The sequence below is a fragment of the Schistocerca serialis genome, chromosome 3, assembly GCF_023864345.2.
Source record: "Schistocerca serialis cubense isolate TAMUIC-IGC-003099 chromosome 3, iqSchSeri2.2, whole genome shotgun sequence".
NCBI classification, from domain to species: Eukaryota; Metazoa; Arthropoda; class Insecta; order Orthoptera; family Acrididae; genus Schistocerca; species Schistocerca serialis.
Window position 1 is genome coordinate 253,474,108 of NC_064640.1, and position 22,542 is coordinate 253,496,649.

Sequence of the window (22,542 nt, forward strand, 5' to 3'; positions counted from 1 at the left end):
CTGCCCCCATTTTCCATCTGAAGTGTTTTTCTTTTATGAACACAATATCGAATAATTTAATGTCAAATGTAAACTTGTTTCTTATTAATATGAAAACATGCAAAACCAACACTCCGCTTTGTGAACAGACAAAGGTTGAAGGATTTTTTTTTTTAAAATAAAAAGACAAATATTTTGGAGTTAATTTTTGTATTTTAAATAACAAGTCATTATATAAATATCCAAAAATACTGCATTATCTGTTATTTGTACAAATAAATTTCTATAAATAACAATACAATCCATAAAAATACCCAATATTTTAATTTCATAACTATATTGAAAATAAATATTATTCACAAAATTTGCACTGTGTTTCCACCAGAATAAAAATAAATCAAGCTGTAACGTATCAGTGAGAATCCTGATGGAATAAGCAACAAGCTCATGAAATACAAAAGCATTTATCTTATTGGAATAAACAGTCCACAAAACATTTCTAGAGTAATTAAAAATGGTGGCAATACAATAGCCCTTCTTGAGTTAATCAAAGATTATTTGGTCATTCAGGACACTTAATCTTCAAAGTTCTTAATTTTGCACAAAGAGATTGTAACACTTAGCTTCAGCAAATGTATTTCTTACAAAACGTATCTGTAACAAGTTTCAATATGGCATAAAAGTAAATTTATAAAACTAGAAAAAAAAAATTCAATAGAAATAAAAGTGGATAACATGCAGAATGAGCACTAAAGATGACTGGGCTTTGCAGAAATGGCATATATACACATGCGTACAATTTTAGTGTGTTTGCATAAAATAATAAACTGAGTAAATTACAAGAAAACAGTCTGGGTGATTTGAAATGAAATAATCTAAAATATTGTCAAATAGGGTGTTTGGCATTACTTCAGTCAGCAATGATTTTTGTATACTCCATCTGTATCTAGCCAAAGCCTATATCCACTTCATGTAATATGGTGTATTATCTACCACTGTCTAATGTCTATGATGAATCAATTATGTAATATGTTGCACATACTATTGTGTATCCAACTTATTGTAAAACACCATCGTAAATAGTCTGGGTGATTAACACGAATACATAACATGGACACACTGACGGCACTGAGCAATATCGATTACAAGGGGGACAGTTTTGTGATTGAAAGACAGACAAGTTTCAAATTTAATAAATAAATAAAATGAGAAAAAGTCGAACAAAAATTTAAACAAGATTAAAACAAGAAAATTCCTCGAAACTGTAACTCCACTTCAACATGATGAGAAAGATATAGACACAATGTCCACACATTAACATAAATAACAACACAATATGTATGGATTAAAACCAATACATAAAATAATAACAAGTGAGTCATTTGCTATTTTTGTAATGAGTATCACATCCATTTAAAATAAAGAAATATATCTACAAAAATTTATAAGAATCACCACTAGGAACAGATTGCTAATGTCAGCCTTCACTGAACATTTCACTACATGAATTTGTGATTAATCATACTGGTTCATAAATTAAATAATTTTGTTGCTGTTACAGTTTCAGTCAATATCAAAGGCAGAAACTCTAGTGTACATTCCTCACAATATTTTGTGCTGATTGTAAATGAAATGGCATTTCAGCAGAAACTGCAAACTTCAAATAACATAGTTGGTGAAGATTTTCTTAGGCAATTCTTCTAAATGTTTAGAGAGTGACATGAGTTCTATATTACAAGTATACAAAATTTGAGCTATGAGTACATTATCTTTTAAAGAACTCCTCCAAAATGCTATGATAAATTAAATATATAAACATGGCCCAAAAATGCCCAGTTTCCCCACCCTAGACCTTGAACAACAAATTAACCCTATATACATAATCATCATTCTCTTATTACAATGGTAACATTTCATTACTGAGTGGAAGACATGCATGAAATGAAAGACAAAGCAAATCATGGAACGGATGTCATTCTCTTTCCTATAGTCATGCTTTTGGTGGAACCCATTTATACGATCCATAGTACTTGAAGTTGTTCTCATCACACTTGTGGTCAGAAGCCTTTGGTCCACGTGAACCATATCTGTAAAAAGTAAACAACATTCTATGTTACAAAGTGTCTTTGGAAACTGAATATGCACAGCTCAAAACAGATTCTTAAATGAACAGCACAGTATAAGTCAGCATGCTGCACACTAAACGCTGCTGTCAAAGTGCTCCCTCAAGCACTCTGCATGAGGTTTTTGATAAGTCGATGGCATGAAGACAATGTTTCAAATATATGGTCCAACATTAAAAGCACTGCTGAGTTAAAAAAGGTAATGGTGCAAAGAAAAAGCAAGAGCATTAAAAAAGATGTCAAATTTATTTGTGTCGAACATTACCTCATTATCAAATTACAATTAGAAATATTTTGCAAGCATATAATAAAAACACGTAACAAATAAGAGGTGTTGAATCATGAGGAAAGAGACATCAGAGACATATTAAAAACAGTGTACTATGTGGATACATGAAAGTTACTAAAATTCAGGTCTTAAATTTGCAATGTATTAGCAATTCTTCAGGATAGTGCAGCCAACAAAAATACGCATAAAGGAAACAGAACTCCTATATTTGGGAACCACACATTCCTTCTTCAAAGGGAACAGAGAAGAAATCAATAATGTATGTAACGAAGGGAGTGACAGCGTCTACCAGAACACAGGTTAAGAGATATACATGAAGTATAAGAAGGAAGGGAGGCAAATATGAAAGAAAACACATTAACGTGACTGGGAAATAGAAGATAACTTAAAAGTATGTGATGTGTCAGCATTAACTCAAGTACTACAACAGGCAAATATAGAGCAAGAATTACAGATGGATATAGAATCAGCAAGGAATGAATGGAAGAAATGATAACAATACATTATGACAATAAATAAAAATACACTATACTCCATAAAGGCAATAAAATTGCTGTGAGAATATATGGAAAAAATGGAGTGCAAGAAGAAATTGATGGATAGATGGAAGGAGCTTTTTGTAAATTGAGTCCAGAAAGGCAGTGGGATGCAAGGCTATGTTGATGTGCAAGTTCCAGAATTCAGGGAAACTACAAATACCTGATGTTATATAGCAGAATATGACCCCAAAAGGGAAGACCGGGGTCAAACTGTCGGAACATATCAATGAAAAAAGATGACTTGTCTGCCTAAGGGACACCTGCTTCCCAGTTGCTAAGTATGTTATACGGAACTGGGTGCCAGTAATAACGTCAAAATTCTATTTTACTTTATCTTTCTATTATATTTATTTGTTTATGCTTCATTTATAGTACTGTTTTTTTTAATTAATTTTCTTCTGCAAAATTATTTTCTTCTTCTATGTCCATCCTCACTTTTTAATAGGTCAATTTCTTCTACTATTGAGAATTTGACACAAAGTTGTTACTGGAACATACTTTCCAATGATATTAACGTGAACTTCTGTCAAATGCCTGAATAATGTTTCTCAGTTGAGGATCCATGGTACAATCACCTGAATTGAAGTGGTCCCACAGAGTCTCCACTGGGTTTAAATACAGGGAATTTGGTGGCCAGGGGAGTTCTGTAAACTCATCCTAGTATGCACATCGCCGCGAACTGTGTGACACATTGCATTGTTCTGCTGGTAGATGCCATCGTACCGTGGAAAAAAACAAGTTGCATGTAGGAATGAACATGGTCCCCAACAATAGACGCATAGATGTGTTGAACCATTGTGCCTTGAATGACGAGATCACCCAGGGAATGCCATGAAAACATTCCCCAGACCATAACATCTCCCACATCCAGGCTGGACCCTTCCAACAATTGTCGTTGGGGGTTTGCATTCAGACTTTCTATGCCAATGGAGAGTAAAACATGATTCACCTGAAAAGGCAACCTGTTGCCACTCAGTTGCAATATTGGCATGCAAATTCCAGCCTTCACCACTGATGAACAGCAGTCAGCATGAGTGACATTTCTTTGACAAACTTCGTGATTGGAGGGTCCTTTGCCTTTCGTGGGCAAGTGCTGTACCAACTGAGCTACCTGAGCATGACATGAACCATCCTCTCAGCTTTACTTCTGCCAGTAACTGATCTCCTACCTTCTAAACTTCAAAGAAGCCCTCCTGTGTAACTTGTGGGACTAGAACTCATTGAAAAACAGATATTACAAAGATATGTCTTAATCACAACCTGGGAGATCATTTCCAGAATGAACCTTCACTCTGCAATAGAGTGTACACAGATTAAAACTTCCTTGCAGATTAAATCTGTGTGCCAGCCTGGGACTCAAACCTGAGGTACTGGCAGAAGCGGAGCTGTGAGGATGGGTTGTGAGTTGTGCTAGATAACTCTGCTGGTACAGCACTTCCCCACGAAAGACAAAGGTCCTGGGTGCAGGTCCCAATTCGGCATGCAATTTTAATCCGATAGGAAGTTTCACAACTGGACATTTCCTCTTTGCAGAAAGTGCCTTTCAGATACTAGGGTGAATGTAAAGACAGTGTGGATTGAGTTATTCAGCTTCAAAATGGCAAGGAAAGTGCTGCCTTCCACCAACTGCCTCCCTGGAGTGTTGCACACCCACCACTATCTTCTTCAATGCTGTCAGACAGACCATACTGAAAAAGCAGCAGCTAAACTCAACTTCCTCACTGTAATTACCATACTGGTAATGACACTGAGTAGGTTTCAGTTTGCCATGAACAACTGAAGAATGTGCCTCAGCACTCAGTAAAATTAACTTTTCTGGCAATATATGAAAAATAAGTCAATTCATAGTGTTCAACACTCATTTAAATGACCAATTTGTTGTTTCAGTTAATTAAAAAAATAAGTACCCACTTTGTACTGTTTACCTAAGGCATTTTTTAACAATCTGATGGTGTCACCATGGGCAGTCTCTCTTGTCTCCCTTAGTGGCAAACCTTTTTATGGAGGACTTAGAGAAGTGAGCAATCAACTCAGCAATTATAAAACCAACAAAACTTTGGCACTAGACTGATGACGTTATATTGATGATATTTTTATTGTTTGGGCTCAAGGTTTTGACAGTCTCAGAGAGTTCCTTCAACATCTGAACTCCATACATGAAAACGCAATTAACTATGAAAATGGAGGAAGCAGGTTGTTTCCCATTTTAGACATTTTAGTGCAATGGAAAAGAGATAGCACGCTTAGACATTCTATACTTCAACAGTCCAATCATACAGACCTTTAATTACAGGTTACTGGTTTCCACAGACGGGCACAAACAATGGGCATTCGTAAGACCTTGATCAACCAAGCCCATACTCTCTCAGATGCCAACAACCTGCAACTGGAACTGGAATCCTACAAATTGTGTTCCTGAACAATGGACATTTGTCTCATCAAGTGCAGACAGGGCTTCAGATGTTCAAAACAGCAAAACAAGTAAGAGGTTGAAGCCTTCAAAACGAGAGCTCATCTACCATATATTGGGAATATTTCTGCAAAAATAGGCAGATTATTAAGGAGACTAAAGGTTAAAGTGATCTTCTGCCCTCCATCAAAAATCTTGGCATGTTTGGGGAATATCAAAGATGACTTAAGAGTTCTGCAAGGCAGAAGTCTATAGGATTCCATGCACATGCAACAAATCTTACAAAGGGAAAACAATGCACACTGTTAAGGATCACGTTGGCAACACCAGCAGCGTATTTGCCTCCTGCAATACAGTAAGTTATTGCCAAACTTGTATTTCTACTGATTATCTGATGCAATACAATGAAACAAAAATTGTGGTCGGTACATAAAACTTTTGAAGCTCTATCATCAATGAATCAGTGGAAAAACGGCTGTCTGAGTTTCTTATCAATTAGGGTGGTGGTTTTAAATTACATACAGGGTGTACATAAAGTGTGGGAACACTTTCAATTATTTATTGCACAAGAACCAAACATAGTACAGATATCATACATATATCATTTTGAATAGAAACCCTGAAAGTTTTTTTTTATGCAGTAGTTTGGTAATTTGTTGATAGTCAGTGCTAATCACAAACATGGCGAGTTTAGGAGTGGAGCGAGCTTTCTGTGCATTGGAGTTCGACAAAAACAAGTGTGCTATAGCTGTTCAACGGATGTTTAGAACCAAGCACGGTAAGAAGCCACTAACAAGGAAAGTGGTTGCTTGTGCCCGGCAAAGAGAAGCGAATGTGAAGTGAATGTGGAGTGTGTATGAGAGACATTCATAAGGAGTCCACAGAAATCGGTGCATCGTGCATCCAGTGAACACGAAATGGCTCCAATTGGAGCTAGTGCAGAAGCTCACTGAAGACAACAAAGACAAGCGTTTTGAGTTTAGTTCGCAGTTGCAACAACTGAATGAGGATGACACTGTTGATGACTTAATTTTTATCAGAGAAGCCACTTTTCACACTAATGGGAAAGTGAACAGGCATAATTGTCGAATCTGGGGTGCAAAGCATCCACACGAATGCATTGAATTTGAGAGGTAAATGTTTTTTGTGCCTTGTCACATCGAAAATTGTAGAGGCCATTCTTATTCACTGAGAGCACTGTCACTGGATATGGCTACTTGGACATGTTGCAGCAATGGCTGATGCCCCAAATGCAATCAGACTCTCCGTTCATCTTTCAGCAGGATGGGGCTCTACCCCATTTTCATCATGAAGTTCATGGGTAACTGAACACGGAGCTGCCGCATCGATGGATCGGCTGTGCTACAGAAGGAGACAGCTGTTTCATGAAATGGCCTCCCCGATCACCAGATCTGACTCAATGTAACTTTTTTTCTGTGGGGACACATTAAAGATCTGGTGTATGTACTGACTATACTCTGTGTTGTAGCAGAGCTCCGGGAGAGAATACGTGAAGCACCTGCTACAGTCTACGATGCCAAGCTGGTCACTCATGGGTCACATACTCAATGTTTGTAAAAAAAACTTTCAGATTTTCTCTTGAAAATGCAATATGTATGACATCTGCACAATGTGTAGTTCTTGTGCAATAAATAATTGAAAGTGTTCCCACACTTTATATACACCCTGCACTGCTCTGCATAGCCAGTACTATTCTGCAATTTCACAGTTTGAAAATGACTGATCAGATACAATGAGACGAGCTTTCACCACAGAGTGCACCTTGCAGCAGAAGAGCATGCACTCACATAGCGCTTGCACAGATATAACTCATTGCAACACTTATCTATCAGTGTGATTTTACATAGGTGAGCTCAGTATATTTCTGTCAGTGTTCACCTAAAGAGAGGCAGAAGACTGCACCAAAATATCATGGCAGCAAGTCACAAACATCCAACAAAAATTTCATCGAGCAATCTACATGTCACGAAAAATTTTAATCTCATGGATTAAATGTTAAAAATTTGAATAAGAAGAAAGGCATTCATGGTTTAAATACCAAATGGAAGAAGAAAAATGGGGCAACTACCTAATCCCCACTTATGGAACTCTGTTATTAATGAAGGAGAAGAATGTGTTTATTGTGAATAACAATAAGGGACAGAAAAACAAACAAACAGATAAGAGAAAAGTCAAGAGTTGACGACATGATTGTGACCGTTACAAAACTGAAATGGAGATATGCATAAAGTGCGGCAGGATCATAGGAGATGGATGAAGAAGAGTCTATGCTGGATTCTTTGTTGCAAGAAAAATCTACAAGACAACCCCATAAAAGAGGAATTCATGAAAAAGAAACAAGCAGAACAAAGTTGGATGTGAATTGTTGAAGATTGTAATATATGGAGAAATCTGGAAAATGGCTATAACCTGTAGTGGATGATAAATGGATGATGATGATTTTGTTATTGAAACAAGTCACACCATTCTGACTGAGATTCCCTTAATATCTGCAACATTGTTTTTAATTTTCTTGTTTATAATAAATCCTACATCTGAATTTCCTTCTTCCTCTGTTGCTCTGTTATGAAACATAAGTCCTGATCTTCATTCTATATTGGTATTCACTTTTTCACAATTTCGATCACTCTGTGCTATTTAAATTGATTTTATTTGATTACTTAAGTTTTTTACTGGTGCAAACAAGTCGTTAATGAGCCAAATAGAGCAAATAAAAACTTGGATAATAATGGGCATTGTGTACACACACCCCCAATGATTTGAGAACGCGTATTATAAAGTCATTATAAACATGTATTACAAAGTCATAACACATGTATCATATATTTTTAAACATTTTTACCATTCATTTATTGTAATAAACCAAAGATAACAAAAACCTAACATGGAAATAAAAATGAGAAAGGATGGAAATGGAAGTTGTTGCTGGAAGGAATAAGAGAAGTAATTTCAAGTGACGAATGGAGTACTGGTATGAAACAAGAATTTTACATTTTATTTAATTCACTGTGTATATTACAAATCAATGTTATGTTAATTTCTGTCTGCAGTTCTTTTCTCTGTATATTATTCCACTAGAAACAGAGAAATAGCTCACAATGAAAAATAGAACAAAAATGCCCCCCCCCTTTTCACACACACACACACACACACACACACACACACACACACAAATTCTGTCAGGAATAGCAGTATTGAATGAAGATAATTCAGATATAGTGTGCAGTACAAGCCATCTAATTTATGCAACAGTTCAACATTACTGCAGGTAAAACTTTTCTCTATTTGCCATCCTTTTTGTAGATGATATTATTATATAGACAACTTACTTTCTCATTCTTTTCTTAATTTTTTTGGCACCTACATATCCCTCGCCTTCACACTCTTGAACATTTCTCATTCCTCATTTCATTCCATTAATCTTACCTTTTCTTGTTGCTAAGTTAGTTAATTAGCCCATTCTCCAAATTATTTTCTTTTTCTTTTCTTCAGTCAGAACTTTTTGAAAGCGTCTCCTTCCCCACAAAGTGGAAATATTTATTATGTAATGTATTTCATTTCACACATTGATTATTCCTTTTATTTCTCACTACCATGCTTGTTCATTATTTTTGTACTTAAGATTCCCTTTATGCACATTGCATTCTCATCTGAAACTGACCTCGGATCTTTGCTCATTCCACCTCTGGCAGTTCTAAAGATAATTCTATCTATAGCAAAAATTCAAAACCAAATGAATTTCATAAAATTATATCTGATCTTTGACATCTCACAAATTGGGAAAATCTCCAACTGCAATATCTCCTTCCCAAAAAATGCAGCTATTCGAATTTGCTCAATTTTTGGCACTCAGCACTATATTCCTCTATGAGTACATGATCTTGGCGTAGCTTATGTTCACTTTCTACTGACACTATGATATTGTGTGATGTTGATTCATGATAAAACCTTTTGAGCAAAATACATAATTGAAATGCAAAGATATATCAAATTTAATGCAAATTTATCAATCAAAACAGTCATCTGTCCTCTCAGTTATCAATTGCTTCCAATATGTTTCAATACAGTTTACTGAAAGTCTAATATGTAGGATCCATAACAGTACTGACAATTAAGTAAGTGAACACACATTCAAGACTGTGGCAACTGCTGTATACACTCATATTTTACTGTACATACAATAACGCAAAGACAATAAGTATTTTTCTGTATGTTTATTGTGACAGAACACCATACTGAACTATCCATGGGTATTATAAAATACATGAAACAACCATGTTTCCATGAGAACCTCAACATATGAAAACAGTTTGCGAAGGTGGATACATTTCTATGAAATGACAAGTTATTTTGTGAGATCATGCCAGTGTGATGATAATTTCAATCAAAAACAGATGAAGAATTTTCAACGTAGATCTGGAAATGGGTAGGCACAACTTTTCCAAGACATTGTTCACATATACATGACTGCAGGTGAAACATGGTTCGCTCATGCACCAACAACAAAAACGTTGAAGAAAGGATGGTGACAGTACACCACCAGTGGCAAAGGGCACTTCCTTGGCTACAGAGGTCATTTTAATGTTCCTATGGTACAATCCAGACTGATTACGTGAACAACCACATCATCATTAGTGGGCCTTTTACACTTCATTAATAGATTATTAAAACAGGAGCTGAGTGAAAAATGGAAAACACTGTCACACAAGTACCCCTTCCACAGGACAATATTCTCAACCATACAGCATCCGTGACAGAGAAAGAACAGTGATTTAGACTCATCAGTTCACTGCCTACCTTATTTTAATTATGAATTCTGATGTTATTTCCAGTCCTTATCTGACTTAAAAATTTGATTGGGTGGAAAAAGATGTTCATCAAGGAATACTATGAGTATTGTGTAGAATTTGCCAAAACCTATTTTTCTGACACTGTGAAGAAATGGAAACATGACATGCCAATTCTACATCTATAAAATGGAAATTAAAGTGAATTCTTTGCAAAACAAGAACATGAATTTGTTGATTTTTTTACCACAGTTATCAACCTCTACTCAAGCACTACAATTATTCTGCACTTACTGCAAACAGTTCAAGAGGAACATGTAAGAATTAATAAAGAACTAATTAAAGATTAGATCAGAGTACAATCTACAATGGAAATTAGGGAAAAGAAAATAAGTATACTTACACATATGGAATTGGAGCAATCTTTTTACTTTCAATCTCATGAAGCAGTGGAGTAAAAATCCTCCATGCCTCTGAAAGTTCATCAGAGCGAACAAAATGCATCTGTGATCCACAGAATACATCAAGTATCAGTCTCTCATATGCATCAGGCATTTTTACTTCCTGTAACAGGAATAACTTACTTGAAGATTTTGTATCTTGTAATGAAATCTGGTAATAAATTCATAAAATCTGAACACAGTAAACAATAAAAAATCTATAATTTCAGTTTGTCTTTACCTAGCAAAGGCATGTGTATTCTTAAAAGCTGTAATAAAACCCCTCAAAATCATGGAACTTCAGAGACAATCAATACACACACACACACACACACACACACACACACACACACACACACACACACACACAAAAAACAATGACACCTCTCTATTGGCCAAGCTGACAAGAAATAATAGTGACTCTTAGAAGTCATCTCTAATGCTGGAGCAGAAAGGTGTAGTGCTGCATCAATACAGTAATAACCATTTCCTTCCAATAATTACCTCTTTATCTTTAGCCTATACATCACCTCTTGCATCTCGTACTAGTACTATGAAATTTGAATCTCTCTTGTCATAATCAGTTAGCAGTTCTGACTCATCGCCTGCAACTTACTCCTTCTTTACATTTTTTCTTAACATTTTCAAGATTCCTAGTTTTCATTTTTAGCTACTTAAGCTTATAGAACTTCTGAAAGCTGATGAGTCAACTTATTATTCTAATTTTGTTTTGTCATCCTGTACAGTTAACAATTTTCACCATTTTGCATTAACTAAAAGAAATCGCGAAGAATATTTGAAAACATAATATTTTTTACAAGTATGAACAAAATGTTACAACATTGTTATTTTGTTTATGCATGTCGCACCTATTTCATATATTTCCAACAACATAAATCATTTAGTCCTTAATTCCATTTGTTTTTGGAGGACCAATCTGATTTACACATCATATAAAAAATGAAAAAAGTTTGCCATCTCAGAAACACATTGTGATCACTAAAAATTAATACAGACAAAACATGCAGTATTTTTAGTCAACAATAATTCATCAAAGATTAAGTCTTCAAATTACCTTGTACCGACTTCCGTATGTCAAATCCAGTTCTGTTTCCTCCAAATCAAATGTCATTCCGGGGGTTTTTGTCATCATTTTGATGTACACAGCTTCACCTGGCTGGACTCTAATTACTAATTCATTTCGTTTAGGCTTTCCACTAAAAATGTCTCCAGGAACATCCTGGTACTGAATTCGTACTTCAGCTTTGCGTTCATTTAATGCTAGTAGAAAAGAGAAAAGTCTTATTAAAATATATTTTTCAAGTTCTCCCATCATAAATAGTGTTCCATGAAACTTAGGGATTGCAGCCAGATGATGTTGACATCTTGCCATGATACTTCGGCTGCCAACTATTAATCTATCTTAAGGTGAGAGTTTGAAACTGGAGATTGCTAGTTTACATTGCTAATTTGATGGTGGCTGAATGGTTATCAGCTGAAATATCGTGGCAAGATATCAATGACACCCAGCTGCAATTCTGAAACTTTATGGAATACTTATTAAAATATACTTTGTAAATGCTTGTTATTGTTAAACACAGTATTTTGTCTTACAAATATGTGTGATTCATTAATGTTATGAGTCCCCCAAAATCAGGAAAACATCAGCAGTCTATTATTATTATTTCTTTCTTTTCTCAGACGTTATGCCTGGTCAAAAATGGAAAGTGACACAGACCTTGATCAAGCGTGACTTCCTTTTAACTGTGCGGTATATGTTATATTGCATTTAGGAACTTTCGGGAAATTGAACATGTATCAATAATTACGGATTTCTGTAGTTGTATATATAAGTTTGGATGTAGCTGTATTGCATTCATGTACTGGTGGATATTGTGTGGTATGACTACTGTAGTTGATAGTATAATTGGTATAATGTCAACTTTATCCTGATGCCACATGTCCTTGACTTCCTCAGCCAGTTGGATGTATTTTTCAATTTTTTCTCCTGTTTTCTTTTGTATATTTGTTGTATTGGGTATGGATATTTCGATTAGTTGTGTTAATTTCTTCTTTTTATTGCTGAGTATGATGTCCGGTTTGTTATGTGGTGTTGTTTTATCTGTTATAATGATTCTGTTCCAGTATAATTTGTATTCATCGTTTTCCAGTACATTTTGTGGTGCATACTTGTATGTGGGAATGTGTTGTTTTATAAGTTTATGTTGTAAGGCAAGCTGTTGATGTATTATTTTTGCTACATTGTCATGTCTTCTGGGGTATTCTGTATTTGCTAGTATTGTACATCCGCTTGTGATGTAATCTACTGTTTCTATTTGTTGTTTGCAAAGTCTGCATTTATCTGTTGTGGTATTGAGATCTTTAATAATATGCTTGCTGTAATATCTGGTGTTTATTGTTTGATCCTGTATTGCAATCATGAATCCTTCCGTCTCACTGTATATATTGCCTTTTCTTAGCCATGTGTGGATGCGTCTTGATCGATGTGTGGCTGTGTTAGATGATACGGGTGCTTGCCATGTAGTGTTTTCTTTTTCCAATTTACTTTCTTCGTATCTGTTGTTATGTGATCTAAAGGGTTATAGAAGTGGTTATGAAATTGCAGTTGTGTAGCCGATGTATTTATATGAGTGATTGCTTTGTTTATTTTGCTAGTTTCTGCTCGTTCTAGAAAGAATTTTCTTAAATTGTCGACCTGTCCATAATGTAGGTTTTTTATGTCGATAAATCCCCTTCCTCCTTCCTTTCTGCTTAATGTGAATCTTTCAGTTGCTGAATGTATGTGATGTATTCTATATTTGTGGCATTGTGATCGTGTAAGTGTATTGAGTGCTTCTAGGTCTGTGTTACTCCATTTCACTACTCCAAATGAGTAGGTCAATATTGGTATAGCATAAGTATTTATAGCTTTTGTCTTGTTTCTTGCTGTCAATTCTGTTTTCAGCATTTTTGTTAGTCTTTGTCTATATTTTTCTTTTAGTTCTTCTTTAATATTTGTATTATCTATTCCTATTTTTTGTCTGTATCCTAGATATTTATAGGCATCTGTTTTTTCCATCGCTTCTATGCAGTCGCTGTGGTTATCCAATATGTAATCTTCCTGTTTAGTGTGTTTTCCCTTGACTATACTATTTTTCTTACATTTGTCTGTTCCAAAAGCCATATTTATATCATTGCTGAATACTTCTGTTATCTTTAGTAATTGGTTGAGTTGTTGATTTGTTGCTGCCAGTAGTTTTAGATCATCCATGTATAGCAGATGTGTGACTTTGTGTGGGTATGTTCCAGTAATATTGTATCCATAATTTGTATTATTTAGCATGTTGGATAGTGGGTTCAGAGCAAGGCAGAACCAGAAAGGACTTAATGAGTCTCCTTGGTATATTCCACGCTTAATCTGTATTGGCTGTGGTGTGATATTATTTGAATTTGTTTGGATATTAAGTGTGGTTTTCCAGTTTTTCATTACTATGTTTAGGAACTGTATCAATTTAGGATCTACTTTGTATATTTCCAATATTTGTAGTAACCATGAGTGGGGTACACTATCAAAAGCTTTTTGGTAATCAATGTATGCGTAGTGTAGCGACCTTTGTTTAGTTTTAGCTTGATATGTCACCTCTGCATCTATTATCAGTTGCTCTTTACATCCTCGTGCTCCTTTGCAACAGCCTTTTTGTTCTTCATTTATAATTTTGTTCTGTGTTGTATGTGTCATTAATTTCTGTGTAATGACTGAAGTTAATATTTTGTATATTGTTGGTAGGCATGTTATGGGGTGATATTTAGCTGGGTTTGCTGTGTCTGCTTGATCTTTAGGTTTCAGATAAGTTATTCCACGTGTAAGTGTATCAGGGAATGTGTATGGGTGTGCAATGTAACTGTTAAATAATTTAGTTAGATGTGAATGTGTTGAGGTGAATTTCTTTAGCCAGAAATTTGCTATTTTATCTTTTCCAGGGGCTTTCCAATTGTGAGTAGAATTAATTGCTTGGGTGACTTCATGTTGCAAAATTATCACTTCAGGCATTTGTGGTATCATCTTGTATGTATCTGTTTCTGCTTGTATCCACCGTGCATGCCCGTTATGTTGTACCGGATTTGACCATATGTTGCTCCAGAAGTGTTCCATGTCTGTTATGTTTGGTGGATTGTCTATTTTAATGTGTGTGTTATCTATTGTCTGTTAAATTTCTTTTGGTTTGTGTTGAATGTTTGTTTTTGTTTCCTTCTATTTTCACTTTTTTTGTATCTTCTAAGTCGTTTGGCCAATGCTTGTAATTTCTGCTTCTTTTCATCTAATTGCTCTATCACTTCTTGTTGTGAGATTTTACCTAACCTTTTTCGTTTTTTTTCTGACATTTCATTTCTTATAAATTGTGTTAGCTGTCCAATGTCTTTTCTGTTTTTCTATTCTGACCTGTAGGCTGTGTTGCCATGCTGGTTTTGTGGGTTTCTTCTGTGTGTTGGTTGGTTCTGTTCTCTGCCTAGTGTGTATATTTAGTGTAGTGAGTGCTCCTATATAAACCAGTAGTTGTAACTCTTCCATAGTTGTGTTTTCATTTATTTTGTTGTGTATGATTGTGTTGATAGTTTTTATTGTTGTTTCGACTTGTGGGTTATTTGGCGGTCTATGCAAGAATGGTCTAATATCTGTATTTGTGTCTTTGTATTCTATATATGTCAGCTGAAATTTTTCTTCTATATCTAACATGTGTGTCACTTCGTGTTCTATTTGTGCTTGTTCTGGTGGTTGTCTTAAGATTTCGTTTTCCTCTGATTGTTTAATTGATGCGTGTTGTTCTTTGTTTGTTTGCTCTGGGATGTTTGAGTCCATTACTGTATTTTCTTCTTCTTCTGATTGCACATTATTTTGTTCCAGTATTTGTTGTACTTGTTGTTTGATGTTTCCTAATTCTGACTGGGGTATCCTGTTATTTTTTATTATTACACAGATCTGATCAGCTAGTCATTGTTCTGTTAAAAATTTTAATTCTGGGTATCTGGTAATAAATGATGTGTATACTTGTGATCTGTATCCAGTTGTGTTGGTTCCTAGGTTTGTTGCTTGGTAATAACAGAACATGAGGTGGCAATTAACTTCATCTGACCATCTCATCCTCTGTCTTTGTTTTCCTTCTAGGGTGGTTGCAGGAAGCATATCCTGCAAAACACCTCTATTTGGATTTGAATCATTTTCCAGTTGGCTAGCAGTGTCGTTACCGTTGTGGGTGGGCATAGGGTTCAAGCGTCGTCCCCGACCATGACGGCGCTTGTCCGAGGCTTCTTTAGTTCTGTCCTGAACCAACTAATCACACTAAAAGGGGGGTTAGCCCTATTAGTGGTTTGTTCTTTTCGTCGCCTTTTACGACTGGCAGAACATACTGGAGGCCGATTCTTTTCCCGGGCCTCCACGGGAATTATTATTATTATTATTATTATTATTATTATGAAATAAAATTTTACATAAACATAGTCGCTTATTATTCTTGTAAAAAAACTGCAACCTTTGCCGTGAATTTGTTTGTGATACATGGTCAAAGTGTTATGTAACTACAAATTAAAAGAAAAAAGAAACCAGAACATACCAACAATTAAAAATGATAGAACACAATTTGTCACGTTTACAGAAGAATACAGTTGAGAAGGCAGCTTTGCTACTGAAGATCATGAAGGAGGATGAAAATAATAATAAAATCCTTGAATAATTTGGTAAACTGGCAAAGAGTGTGCTATCTTCTGACATCGGTATATAATGACTCAATTACCCACTACTCAGGACCACTTCCCCCAGTCAATGGTATTACACTATTATTGCTATAGTTCAAAACCGGTGATGTGACAAATAGTCATGCAAGGGTGGGGGAAATCACCACTGTCGTTGGTTCGGGGCCCAGAAAAACTCTCCCCACGCTGGGGGCTCGGATCCTCACTACTCATTTTAAAGTAATATACTGACCGAGCATTCTTAACCACTGCCCCAAGCCATTGACTGCGGGAGCAATGCACATGGGGACCGACATGCATGGGATGCCTCTTAGCTGATCACTCAGCATTGGAATCCGTACAGTGAGCATCGCGATTGAGTCTGTGATCTGTAAATAGTACAGCTCACAGCCAGCCAGGCCTACCCGCTGTCGAGCCCAGATACTCTCAAGGCTCACCAGTTTTACCCACCTATACCTGAGTCAGCCACAGGTTCTAAGCCTTCATGCAAAGTCCCCAATGGATGGGATTTGGATAGAAATGATTACTACTTGTGTCAGTGTTAAAATCTCACCACACTGGACAAGTAACAACCAAGGACATTTTATTTCGGGTTCTCTACCGCACATCTCATACTGGCTGCAACGTCCATTGCCCTGGAACAAAGGATAGTGTAGATAACAGACATTTTTATGGGTAAATGCCGTGTGGTCTATCAAGGGGCTCACCATATCCCCACATGCAGAATTCAGATACGAGTCCATGCATGGACTGACACCTCAAACAACTACCCCAGCAGCTACCCCATCCCTACCTTGCCAGAGCAAGTAATGTAATAACGTAATGTAATGTAACTTAATATTAAAAGTGTCAATATTGACAAAAATAGAGAAAAAGTAAGAGATCAGTGGCAACAAAAACTTAATATACTTACAGAGAATCCTGCATGATCAATAAAAGGTGATTATTTATGGCCAACAAGATAATTTACATTCTTCACTAGGTACAAGACCAAAACACGTTTAACTGCTAAACTACAGTAATCACATGTGTTCCCAGTTTACACTTCTGCACTACTAAAAAAAATTGTTGGACAAATAACATGAATGTTATGAGCATGATTCATAAAACTGAAGAATTTCTAAAAAGCATGAAATTAATTAAAATACATATCAGAGTACCTTGCACGAGGAAAGTGGGTGCACTCAGTGACTGTGATATGATTTATAAATTACAGAGCTCAGCAATCATTCATCCTCTTTTTTTCCCTGGTTTTATTAAAAGGACGACCGATTGCTACGCTCTATAATTTATAAAATACACAGTGCGTCAAAAACAGTGACAAACAGAAACTGACAAAACATTGGGACAGTTACATGAATTGGCTTAATCTTGCCTTTAATACCACCTGTCATGAGGCACATAAGATGACACATGCTAAATTAATTTTTGTGTTCTCTCTTAGTTCACCACTGATTAATTTGTGGTCATCAAATGATCTATTATCTGATCATACAGACCCTGAGGGCATCAGGGCTAAATGAGTGGTGGCAAAAAATAACATCTCTCTAGGATATCAGAGAGAGGTTCTTAGTTACAATTGAGTGAGGCATGTGGCTTCAGTGACGACGGAGGTGTTGTCTATGTGAAGAATTTCTTGGGGCAGAGTGAAGGGGCACAGGGGATCATGGCAAAAATATTGCCTCTATTTCTCGGGCCATGTACGGTCATTAAGAGTTTGTTTTGTGGAAGTTTCTTGCTACAAGACCCAAAAATGTTTAAGAAAGTCAAAGTTTATTTGAGTCAGCTGACAGTACACAATGACCAAGTACAAGCTGGTACATAATAAATTAAAGAAACTGGGCTGCCCAACCTAGTTTCTGACTTAAGGGGGGAGGGGGAAGGGGGAGACTGATATGTTCACATTGATATTTTGGGTAAGATAGTAGCGGTGCTGTAAATTGGAACTTCCTTGGCACACCACGAGAGGATTTGACTTTGGCATGTGCCACCTTTCCTTTGAAGACCATGTGAATGTGTGGTACAAGGCAAGGGGGTGTAAGCAGTGCACTGGACACAGGGAGTCTGGTGCTAACAGCCACATGCAACGTAAAGGTTGCCCAGGACAGTGTCAAATTCTAACTTGAGAAGGCAGCAGGTTTTCCTGTTTGGGGGTGGCTGTGTGATGGGTGGCCACATATTAAGTTATCAGTTCCTTTGTGGCATTTCCATTGTGGGAATTACACTGTGTACTACTTTATTTAAATTCCAAAGGGAGTGCCAGCAGTAACGTGTGTGTTTTGGTGAGTTAAACTTATCTGTAACTCTTAAACCTCCTGAGTGGTATCTTGCCATTATGACTTCTGTGTTAAGCTGCCTGAGTTGACACTCAATTTAAATGTGTGTATCTCAGACAAAGGAGCTGTGTAGTTAACTACCACAATGTTAATTTTGATAAATGCATTTGTGTTTTCAGAGTGTGGTAGAGGTACAAACTGACACCTTCTCCCAAATTTTATGTAACTGGTTTTAGATGTTATGGTGTGGTGGTAATATTGTTGTTTTTCTGTTTAAGAGCTCTAAAAGTTAATTGTTCAACTGTACCTTCAAATCTGCTGGGATTTCCTGTTATGACATGTACCGAATACAAATATCTTTAGACGACCTTCTGAACAAGGTTATTCAGGATGAGGCCTTGCTGTCTGTTGCTGGTGCCTGGCTGGTGGTTTTGGCAGAAACTGTGAGTTGAAATTCAACCCATGTTACTGCAATTCTGTATGTTTATTCTGCTTATTGGTGCCTGGACACAATTTTGTTAATAGCAACTTCTGATCCAATTACTGGCATTTTAAAATAATTTCGATGTTAAATTGTATGATATAATCGTTGGGGCTTTAATTTTTTTATATTAAGTTGATGTTTTAGTTAGTGGCACCTTTAAAATATTTGTCTGTGTGTTATACAATCAGATCTTTTCATTGGCACCTTAAATCTTTTTACATTTATAGTGTTTGATGTATTGTAGACAGTTTTGAATATCATTTACAAGTGCTTCATTGAATAATCGAACCTGCTGAGGTACCAGCGTGTGCCTTCTGTAAACTGTTTGTGATAAATAAATTTGTGAAATTTTCCTGCTGAGGGCAGGCTCACTGGCTTACCACTTCTGGAACCCTGCATCCTTACATTATTTCAAATACTACTCAGTACATGCTATAATCGTTGGGGCTTTAATTTTTTTTATATTAAGTTGATGTTTTAGTTAGTGGCACCTTTAAAATATAATAGTTGCCTTGCCATTCTGTTTTTGTGCTGGGGTATGTGACAAATGAAACATTTCCAAATGAGTAGACAGATCATGATGGTATTTTAGGAGAGCCAGCTGACTCCCCCAACCACATACTTTTCTATAATTTTCTTGTGGGAAACACAACACAGCTCCTACGATGTCAAATGATGTGCAACAATTCTTTGTGGCATCTTGTCACTACATTGCAGCATTGCCCTAGAAACATTCCAGTCTCACATCAGTCACTACATGTGTGTTTCCAAATGTGTACTGTAATCAATGGTGAAGAAACAGAGAGAGCAAATGTTGTGAAAAGATCTAATACAAAGTGTTTCATCCAGAACCAAGATTTTTGCACAATATATGCCAATGTAATTTACTTTGTTCTTATGCTGTGTTAACCAGATTAGTGTAATGAAAACCGTAATTACCCAAAGACTTTTAAGGAAAAGATTATCTAAATTTACAGTTAGAAATAAGTTTCTGGTGTCCTCAGAAGTACAGTAACACCATGGTGAAATGTACTATGGAAGATATTCATACACACTGGGGCTAGTTACAATGTATATTTGGAACCATATGACTTCCAGTTATTAAATATTGTAAAGGAAATATACAGAGTGATAGAACTATACTGAAGGTGAAGCTTAGGAGTAATCAAAGGATTTTCTGCAGATTCCTGGCCATATTCTGAGAATTACTAATAAACTACTAAAAATCATTAGTGTAAAATATGCAAGGCTCACTAATATAACCACTTTGAAGCAAGACATTGCTTATAAGAAGCATTACTTTTATTAGCATGCTAAAAATGTAATTTTCAGGTGGACAAAAGATATACCTGGGAGTGAGAAGAGCATGGGCTCATAAATATGATGTGATACTATGTAAAGTTTCAATTAAAAACAATACCTTTCCCACAACGGAGAATAAATGGTACACCATCCCAACGCTCACTCTTTATTTTTAATACTGCTGTGGCAAATGTTGGTGTTGTTGAACCTGCTGGTACTGTAGGATCATCCAGGTAACCCAGCTTTTCTTCACCATTCCCATCAGGTTTTCCAACATATTGACCAAGGACTACATCATCTAGAGTAATGGGTGGAATGCATCGAAGTACTTTCACCTGTTTTGAAATGCATACAAGAAAAGTATTATTTTGGTCATATATTAAAATTTTTGAATAATAGACACCGTAAATATTAAATGTACAAACAGTAGCATACGCATTGCAGTTTTCTACCATTTCACTGGCAATCTCTGTATTCCACAAAGTGAAATTGCTCAACAGAGAACTGGTGATTGGATCTTATGGGATATATGTACAATTCTATGTACACTCCTGGAAATTGAAATAAGAACACCGTGAATTCATTGTCCCAGGAAGGGGAAACTTTATTGACACATTCCTGGGGTCAGATACATCACATGATCACACTGACAGAACCACAGGCACATAGACACAGGCAACAGAGCATGCACAATGTCGGCACTAGTACAGTGTATATCCACCTTTCGCAGCAATGCAGGCTTCTATTCTCCCATGGAGACGATCGTAGAGATGCTGGATGTAGTCCTGTGGAACGGCTTGCCATGCCATTTCCACCTGGCGCCTCAGTTGGACCAGCGTTCGTGCTGGACGTGCAGACCGCGTGAGACGACGCTTCATCCAGTCCCAAACATGCTCAATGGGGGACAGATCCGGAGATCTTGCTGGCCAGGGTAGTTGACTTACACCTTCTAGAGCACGTTGGGTGGCACGGGATACATGCGGACGTGCATTGTCCTGTTGGAACAGCAAGTTCCCTTGCCGGTCTAGGAATGGTAGAACGATGGGTTCGATGACGGTTTGGATGTACCGTGCACTATTCAGTGTCCCCTCGACGATCACCAGTGGTGTACGGCCAGTGTAGGAGATCGCTCCCCACACCATGATGCCGGGTGTTGGCCCTGTGTGCCTCGGTCGTATGCAGTCCTGATTGTGGCACTCACCTGCACGGCGCCAAACACGCATACGACCATCATTGGCACCAAGGCAGAAGCGACTCTCATCACTGAAGACGACACGTCTCCATTCGTCCCTCCATTCACGCCTGTCGCGACACCACTGGAGGCGGGCTGCACGATGTTGGGGCGTGAGCGGAAGACAGCCTAACGGTGTGCGGGACCGTAGCCCAGCTTCATGGAGACGGTTGCGAATGGTCCTCGCCGATACCCCAGGAGCAACAGTGCCCCTAATTTGCTGGGAAGTGGCGGTGCGGTCCCCTACGGCACTGCGTAGGATCCTACGGTCTTGGCGTGCATCCGTGCGTCGCTGCGGTCCGGTCCCAGGTCGACGGGCACGTGCACCTTCCGCCGACCACTGGCGACAACATCGATGTACTGTGGAGACCTCACGCCCCACGTGTTGAGCAATTCGGCGGTACGTCCACCCGGCCTCCCGCATGCCCACTATACGCCCTCGCTCAAAGTCCGTCAACTGCACATACGGTTCACGTCCACGCTGTCGCGGCATGCTACCAGTGTTAAAGACTGCGATGGAGCTCCGTATCCAACGGCAAACTGGCTGACACTGACGGCGGCGGTGCACAAATGCTGCGCAGCTAGCGCCATTCGACGGCCAACACCGCGGTTCCTGGTGTGTCCGCTGTGCCGTGCGTGTGATCATTGCTTGTACAGCCCTCTCGCAGTGTCCGGAGCAAGTATGGTGGGTCTGACACACCGGTGTCAATGTGTTCTTTTTTCCATTTCCAGGAGTGTATATTATGTAAATAAATTTGCTCCCCCTTCCACCTGCAGTTTAATTATAGTCCACTGGAGCAACAAAGCGTTGTGACTAGAAAACGGTGCAGATCATGTTTGTTTTCAAAAAAGGCTCATCACTGTTGGCCTTTATTGTTAATTTTATGCTCATATATTATGATCTTTAAAGAGT

General features: G+C 37.3%; 1 protein-coding gene across 4 annotated transcripts in view; it reads right to left on the reverse strand.

Annotated features, from left to right (window-relative positions):
* Positions 1–260: 260 nt before the first annotated feature.
* Positions 261–22,542, reverse strand: part of LOC126470008 (glucose-6-phosphate 1-dehydrogenase) — a 304,403-nt gene continuing 282,121 nt past the window's right edge. For all 4 annotated transcript variants that reach the window (XM_050097482.1, XM_050097481.1, XM_050097484.1 and 1 more), the window contains 4 exons: positions 20,517–20,733; positions 11,664–11,869; positions 10,552–10,712; positions 261–2,066 (listed from right to left, as the gene is read on the reverse strand). In XM_050097482.1, coding sequence (XP_049953439.1) covers positions 1,970–2,066; positions 10,552–10,712; positions 11,664–11,869; positions 20,517–20,733 — 681 coding nt within the window. In that variant the 3' untranslated portion in view covers positions 261–1,969. The remainder of the gene's footprint in view (positions 2,067–10,551; positions 10,713–11,663; positions 11,870–20,516; positions 20,734–22,542) is intronic.